This window comes from Bison bison, unplaced genomic scaffold (assembly GCF_000754665.1).
Source record: "Bison bison bison isolate TAMUID 2011002044 unplaced genomic scaffold, Bison_UMD1.0 scf7180017864136, whole genome shotgun sequence".
NCBI classification, from domain to species: Eukaryota; Metazoa; Chordata; class Mammalia; order Artiodactyla; family Bovidae; genus Bison; species Bison bison.
In genome coordinates this window covers 105,056-113,388 of record NW_011494708.1, presented here as the reverse complement: position 1 = coordinate 113,388, position 8,333 = coordinate 105,056, and the positions used below count along the sequence as shown (strand labels likewise).

Sequence of the window (8,333 nt, the reverse complement as noted above, 5' to 3'; positions counted from 1 at the left end):
AAAAATTTTAAATCTCTTCTAAAATTTTATTTTATTGCCAAACTCTTTTTAAAATACTTATACTCTGACAGAGGGAAACTGAGATGTTTTTCTTTGGTCTTCCTTCCATTGTTTAGATCTTGATGAGTTTAAACCATAATTAATTTATAATTATTATTGATGTGATGCCAGTAAATTATTTAAAACTGCTAGTGCACCCCACTCCAGTACTCTTGCCTGGAAAATCCCATGGACGGAAGAGCCTGGTAGGCTGCAGTCCATGGGGTTGCTAAGAGTCGGATACGACTGAGCGACTTCACTTTCACTTTTCACTTTCAGGCATTGGAGAAGGAAATGGCAACCCACTCCAGTGTTCTTGCCTTGAGAATCCCAGGGACAAGGGAGCCTGGTGGGCTGCCGTCTACAGGGTCACACACAGTCGGATACGACTGAAGCGACTTAGCAGCAGCAGCAGCAGCAGCAGTGATCTTATATTTAGTAATTCTCAGGCTAAAACTATTGTATCAATCTCTATCAGGTTAATAAAAATTTCAAAAGCTCTTCTTCCGTTTATTTGGTTCCTTAATAATAAGTACTTCTGTAGTTTTTAACACACTTTTACATGTTTTAATATTCTCTGAATTGGTGCAGTTTATTTTGGTGAACTTTACTTTCCATTTTCTGGCCTGTTTTCTTAAACTTAGTAGTAGTAGTAATAACACTTCATTTGTGTCCGACTCTGCAACCCCATGGACTGTAGCCCACCAGGTTCCTCTGTCCATGGGAATCTCCAGGCAAGAATACTGGAGTGGGTTGCCATTCCCTCCTCCAGGGGATCTTCCTGACCCAGGGATTGAACACACGTCTCTTATGTCTCCTGCTTTGGCAAGTGGGTCCTTTACCACTAGCGCCATCTGGGAAGCCCTTAAACTTTGCACCATATATAAGAGTGACTAAGATCACCATTTAGTGATGGACTGTGGTTGAATAAGCACCAGAGGCAGACTTTTCCTATGTTATGTATCACGGTATTGCAAATGTGAATGACACTTTGTACTTTTCTTCCGTGGGTGTCTCCTAGTGGCCATTTGGACAATGTATTTGGTAATTTTTTTGTAATGGAAGTGATTTGATTTATAAAAAGAGAATAAAAGCAAGAATCATGGGTTTCTGTGAGATTAAAGAGATTGAAGTCTTTTGATATGTGTCTTTCTGAACAGGTAGATTTTTTTTCAGTAGAGGTATAATTGACATACAACATTTTATTAGCTTCAGGTATACAATGTAATGATTCAGTATTTGTGTATATTATAAAATGATCACCACAATAAGTCTAGTTAACATCCATCAGTATACAGTTACAATTTTTTTCTCATATGGTATAAACTAGCTTTACTCTTTGAGCAGCTTTCAAACTTCTGTATTATTATTAACTGTAGTCCCTTGCTGCACATTGCATCGCCAGGGCTTCATTTGTTCTATATTTGGAAATCTGTGCCTGTGGACTCCTTTCACCTGTGTTTTTGTTACAGTATCACAAAGCCTCTATTTGTTGATGGATATAATTGAAAATAGTTTTAACTTAAGATTTCTACTTTACCTCTTTTGTTTTAGTCTTTAACTTCTCTTCTTTCCTATCCTGATCTTCTCAGTTGTCTTATATGGCCTTAAATTCTCTTACATTTTGTCATCAAGATACAAGATCAAGTTTTTATTAACTTGATTTGTCTCCTTTACACCAGTAATGGAGTCTGCAAACCCTGGCAAATATTTGATCCACAGGCCTGTTCCAGTCAGCTCTTATTTGTTTGTTTGATGTTCTAAATGCTGGAAAGCTAGAAATGGTTTCCAAGTTTTAAAGATTATATTTTAAGTGGTTAATAAGTACCTGCATAATAACCTCAATTTTGCCTTTGGCCTGCAAAGCTTGAGCTCTTAACTCTCTGGCTCTTCACACCTTGCCAGGGGTTCTCTTTCATTTAGAAAGGTCTATTTATTGTGACAACAAAAATGCCCCTGTGTGACAGTCAGTAGTACTTGCTCCTTCCTCCAGGACTACTTTGGAGTTTTAACATTCTGGGTCCTCTGTGTCAACATCCAGCTTCCTGCTCATGCTATGTCACATTCATTGGCTTTTGAAAAAACTGAATTCTTTTAACCATAAATATTGTATAAAATGTAAGTGAAAGAGGAGAGTGAAAAAGTTGGCTTAAAGCTCAACATTCAGAAAATGAAGATCATGGCATCTGGTCCCATCACTTCATGGGAAATAGATGGGGAAACAGTGGAAACAGTGTCAGACTTTATTTTTTTCGGCTCCCAAATCACTGCAGATGGTGATTGCAGCCATGAAATAAAAAGATGCTTACTCCTTGGAAAAAGTTATGACCAACCTAGATAGCATATTAAAAAGCAGAGACATTAGTTTGCCAACAAAGGTCCATCTAGTCAAGGCTATGGTTTTTCCTATGGTCATGTATGGATGTGAGAGTTGGACTGTGAAGAAGGCTGAGCGCCGAAGAATTGATGCTTTTGAACTGTGGTGTTGGAGAAGACTCTTGAGAGTCCCTTGGACTGCAAGGAGATCCAACCAGTCCATTCTGAAGGAGATCAGTCCTGGGTGTTCTTTGGAAGGATTGATGTTGGGGCTGAAACTCCAGTACTTTGGCCACCTGATGAGAAGAGCTGACTCATTTGAAAAGACCCTGATGCTGGAAAAGATTGAGGGCAGGAGGAGAAGGGGACGACAGAGAATGAGATGGTTGGATGGCATCACCGACTCGATGGACATGGGTTTGGGTGGACTCCGGGAGTTGGTGATGGACAGGGAGGCCTGTTGTGCTGCGGTTCATGGGGTTGCAAAGAGTCGGACATGACTGAGTGACTGAACTGAACTGAACTGGCAGTTTGTCTGATGTTTTGTTGGATAATATCCAGCCACCTGTGTTTTGTTATTCTCTGCAAAGGCCTGTGGAAGTCAAGCATACACAGGTTCTGCCCCTTCCCCAGACCCTGCCAGATGAGATGACTGTGGTGTCTCCATTTTACTGTGGGGTAACTGCCCCAGGTCATACAGCTAGTGGTGGCAAAGTATTCTTGGAACATTTCCTGAAGGATTGGAAAACAGGCAGTGCACAGAAAGAGTGAAGAGACCACATCCTAGATGCTGAAAGTTTGTCCTCATTTATTCTCCATGGGAATAGAAGCTTTTCATAGAAACGAGGGAGAATCTGTCCACTCCAGCTAGCGTCTAACTGGCTCTTGTTGCCCCAGTCGTCTTTGAATTTCTCTTCTAACATTCTGGATTTTTAGCAGAATGCAAGTATTGATATGTTGAAACTGTGTACCATAGACCATGGGCATCTTACAAGGACAGGTTGTTCAGAATGGTGGCTGTAGGTTTCTGTCTTGTATTTTCCCTTTCGGGTCTTAGTTTATAGACTTCAGCCCCCAAGAGATCCTGTGTTTCCCTGAATACCTGGTACTTGGCATAGTGCCTGGCCACGGTGGTCACCCAGCTGGCATTTATCAAATACGTAGATGAAGTACAGGCTTGTGACTCCTGACCGTGGGCTGGAGTGGAATTTCCCCTGCTGTGCCTCCAGTTTCTCATTAACTCTGACTTTTGTCAGGCTCTGTGGCCTCTGTTAGTCATTTGTTAATGATGAAGGATTTGCGAAGGTGTTCGGATAGATCTTTCTGGCTGTGTAGTTATACACAATTGAGCACTGATTCTCCCCAGGAAAGTGTGCTGTTTCCCTCCCTCCTCCTCCTCTGTTGAGCCGTCAGTTTCCTCGTGTGTCTCACCCATTCCTTCCTGTCTTCACATCTTGGTTTTTCTAGTTTTAAGAATTATTTTAATAACTTCCTGACTAGAGATGCATCCCACTGTGAACTCCTTTCCACGTCCAGCTGTCATTTTCTAGCTTTCAGAATCGGTTTAGAAAGAGAATTTGGTGACAGGACCTGGTGAATCTGTGGCTTTGTCTCCTGACACCCTGGTTGTCTGGCTTGGGGTCCGGGGCCCCGGGAGAGACATCTTCCAAGCCTGCCCCAGTCCTTTGTCAGGAAGGAAGCCTTCAGGTGAATGGTGTTTTCGTTTTAGGATGTCACTGTCTGCTTTGTTTTAGGGAGCAGAGCCTTGGCAGCCACAAACTCTTTCAGATCTGATCTTCCCAGCCCTTAACCTCTTTGTGCCTCAGTTTTTTAAGCTATAAAATGGGACTAACAATATACCTAGCTTATAGGGTTATTCTGTGTAGGGTGCTGGCACGGTGCCTGGTTTAGGATAAATGCTCTGTGAGTGATCTGCTATTCTTATTTGTTATTACTGGTATTTGATCTCTAAGCGCTCAGTCACAGGGCTGCCCTTATGTTGATCAAACATGGTTGTGATCTCATTGTGTGTCTGAGGACCCTGTGACTTCTCAGCTCTTCAAGAGCAAGAATCATGGGTTAGCATTGCATCCCTGTCCTTCGCACAGTGTCTGGTCCCTTCATATTTGTTGAACTTGACTGCGGGAGGTTAGGCTTTATTGACTAAGAGATACTGCTGCTGTCTTGTACCTTATTAGCTGGTGAATATGCAGAGTGACACGTTGGGTGAAAGTGAAGTGCTAGTCGCTCAGTCACTTCTGACTCTTTGCAACCCCATGGACTGTAGCCCACCAGGCTTCTCTGTTCATGGGATTCTCCAGGCAAGAATACTGGAGTGGGTTGCCATTCCCTTCTCTCGGGGATCTTCCTGACCAAGGAATCGAACCTGGGTCTCCTGCATTCTTTACCGTCTGAACCATCACGGAAACCGAGGGCATTAAAAAGGCTGAAGTCTGTGGTTGACCTTCTAAATCACTGCTTTCCCTCAACACTACCATCAAAGGAGAGTCAGTGTTCACATTTATAAAGCAGATAGTCTGTTGTAAGAAGAGTGTGTGTGTATGTGTGCATGTATGTGTCTGTACATACTACATGAGTAGTTAACACAGTACAAGTTAGGAGGGCATAGTAATGTGTGAGGAAAATGGCATGAAACATAGCCCTTGGATACAATGAAGAGATCCAAGGGCCAGAGTTCTCTTTATCGGTATATTTTACCCCTGAGAAAATCCCAACAACTTTGTGCAGAGCAGCATTCCTAGAATAATGCTTTCATTTTCCCTTCAGGATCTGACGGGATCCGAAATCTACACCCAGGCAGCCCATCTCCTGCACCCTGTGGTCTACACGACTGCTGTCATTCTTCTCTTGTGCCTCTTAGCGGTCATCGTCAGTTACATATACCATCACAGGTAAGAAATGAAACCGACTGCAGAGGCCTGTGGACGTTATTTCACATTTAATTACGATAAAATGTTATCCTAATTTTATACCTAATTTAATACCATGCTGTCCTTCCAAAGTAAGGGCAGTTACTTTAGAGTACCTCCAGGCCTTCTTCATGCAAGTCAAGACATAAATAATAAGTGCATGTGGTGATAAACTCATCTTCTGCAGCGTCCAGTCATCCTGCTAGGTTTGTACCTGGCAAAGAACATGGGAAGTGTGTGTTGGGGAGTGGGGCATGAGGGTGAGGTCAAAGTGGAGCCTGGTTACCTGCAGAGGTATCTTCCTGAACCAGACTGTGGTATTATTTCTATTTCATAAATTTTTGCCTGTTGTGATAGTCTCTTTTACACATGGCATTTAAGAAAGCTTGTGGCATTTAAGTGTGGGATATGGTTTTTGTTAATTAGAGGCAAAGGTACAGAAATTTTTATTTTATGGTAAGATATAATGAACTGAAAGGATTTGCTAAGCAGAATACATTTTCAAGAGGTTTTGCTAGAATGTATTTTCCTCTTTAAGCTGGACATATATGACATTTCTTGACATTTAGTTAAGAAACAAGGAGATTTTGATATAAGAAAGAAAGACTTGAGCATTTCATTATGAAAGGCCACGAGGAAATGCATTGGTTGTTTAGACCGTGTTATCCTAGTAGGTCAGGAAAAATAGAGATTGGCACCTTGTAGAATTTTCTGGGAAGCAGACAAGTAATCCATCTGTCATAAGACATCATAACTAACAAAAGCGGACGATTTCTTATTATGGAGAATTTGTGTAGCCTTTAGTGGATTGTAGTAGTTCCATTTGACTTGTCTTTTTTAGTGTATAAAGTTAAATGTTAAGAAACTGTATTGTGTTGAGGGATTTCTCAAAACCTGTATGTGTGTGTGATAGTATGTTTTAATAAAATGTTTGCACATTTACATTTGGCCTTGTATGAATTAGGTATGTTAACTTGGAGATGTCCAGCTTCAAGTATATTAACCCGAGTATTAATTTTTTCCCTTTTCTTTTAACAGTTTGATTAGAATCAGTCTCAAAGGCTGGCACATGCTTGTGAATTTGTGCTTTCATATTTTTCTGACCTGTGTGGTCTTTGTGGGAGGAATAAGTCAAACTAGAAATGCCAGCGTCTGCCAAGCTGTAAGTCAAAGTGAAAAAGTAAAATAAAAAAAATATACTGGTATTAAAAAGTAATTTCATATGTTTCATTGACTGTAAAAGGAAAATTGTTTCTTTAAAGCTTTTTTTCCTTAGCTAATTAAAGTTAACCTGAATGTTACTTAAATAATTCAGCAGTATACTTCAAGTTCTGAATTATAATTTCACAACGGATATATGACTTATGGAGCTTGTCTTTTTATCTTTGGGAATTTTGTGCTGCTTGTTATGTCTGTTATAATGACAAACGTTGAGTTTTAAAAATTTATAAAATTCTGATATACCTGAAGAAGTAACATTTTCTGACAGGATTTTAAAAATCTTATCTATTTATGGAAACAGGAATTATAAAGATTTTAACTATAAGATATAAAAATAAGAAACTTCCTAGGTATGGTAAATATGAAGAATTTAAAAATCTTCAACTCTTAATTTCAAGTAAATGATTACATATATAGCATTAGTAAACAGTGTTCTAATAGTATAAGTATAAAAAACAAAACTTTTTAACATATGAGTAGGAAATACATAAAATTGTATTTATTTGCATATTATTTTCTATGTGCATCATAGCAAACAGTGTCACATAGAAATTCACAGTTCAGATTACGTGGATTTGGATGTCAGTTCTGCTTTTTCCAGTGTTTTTATGGGCAATTTGTTCAACTTTTTTTAATTGCAGATAATGAGATCTACCCTCTTAACCAATTTCTAAGTGTGTTGTATGGTGATTTAACTCTAAGGACATACAGCAGATCTTTAGAACTTTTTCATCTTGCGTGGCTGAAACTAGACCTCCGAAACGGCCACCTCCTGTATCCCTTCCCCTCACCTCCTGGCCCCACCATTCTACTTTCTGTCTCTGTGAGCTTGACTTCATAAATACCTTATATCAGTGGAATCATGCAGTACTTTTCCTTCCATGATTAACTTATTTCATTTAACATAATATCCTCAAGGTTCATTCATGTTGTAGTATGTCACAGGATTTCTTGCTTTTTAAGACTGAATACATATGTCATTGTATGCATACACTACATTTTCTTTATCCATTCATCTATCAATAGACATTTAGATTGTTTCCAGCTCTTGAATGTTGTAACACTGCAGTGAACATAGGACTACAATTATCTTTGATCCTGATATCAATATTTAACATTTCTGTGTCTCAATTTTCTCACCTGTAAGTTAGGAATAATAATTGAGTTGTTGTCAAATGATGAGACTATTTGCATTAGAAAAGCTAAAGTAATTTACAGATAAATTATTAGAAAAATAGGAAAACTTGTTTCCTATGTATGTAGTTTTTTTATGTAGTTTAATATACAAAGTGTGCTGCTAGTATGCAGAAATGTAACCAAGAGAAAACATAATTAATGAGAAGGTAACATTTATGTAGTATCAAAAAATATCCAGTACTTAGAAATAATAAAAATATTCAAGATTTGCAGGTAAAATTTTAGTGTATATTAAAGAAGACCTAAATAAATGGAGAAATACACTAGGTCCAAGGATAGGAAAAGTTAAAGTCAGAGAGGTAGCAGTTCCTCCTAAATTAATCTGTAGATAAGAGAATTTTTCATGAAACTCAATAAAATGGTCCTTAAATTTATATGAAAGTAAAGAAGGATCAGTGATAGTTAGGATACTTCTGAAAAATAGTAGAGTAGGAATTCTTCTTGGAGAAGGTGATGGCACCCCACTCCAGTACTCTTGCTTGGAAAACCCCATGGACGGAGGAGCCTAGTAGGCTGCAGTCCATGGGGTCGCGAAGAGTCAGACTCGACTGAACGACTTCACTTTCACTTTTCACTTACATGCATTGGAGAAGGAAATGGCAACCCACTCCAGTGTTCTTGCCTGGAGAA

At 39.2% G+C, this 8,333-nt stretch overlaps 1 protein-coding gene across 1 annotated transcript in view; it reads left to right on the top strand.

Moving 5' to 3' along the window:
• GPR125 (G protein-coupled receptor 125) overlaps window positions 1-8,333 on the top strand; it is a 117,566-nt gene that overhangs the window by 95,620 nt on the left and 13,613 nt on the right. The window contains exons 16-17 of the mRNA XM_010839938.1: window positions 5,143-5,267; window positions 6,324-6,447. Of these exons, the coding sequence (XP_010838240.1) occupies window positions 5,143-5,267; window positions 6,324-6,447 (249 nt within the window). The remainder of the gene's footprint in view (window positions 1-5,142; window positions 5,268-6,323; window positions 6,448-8,333) is intronic.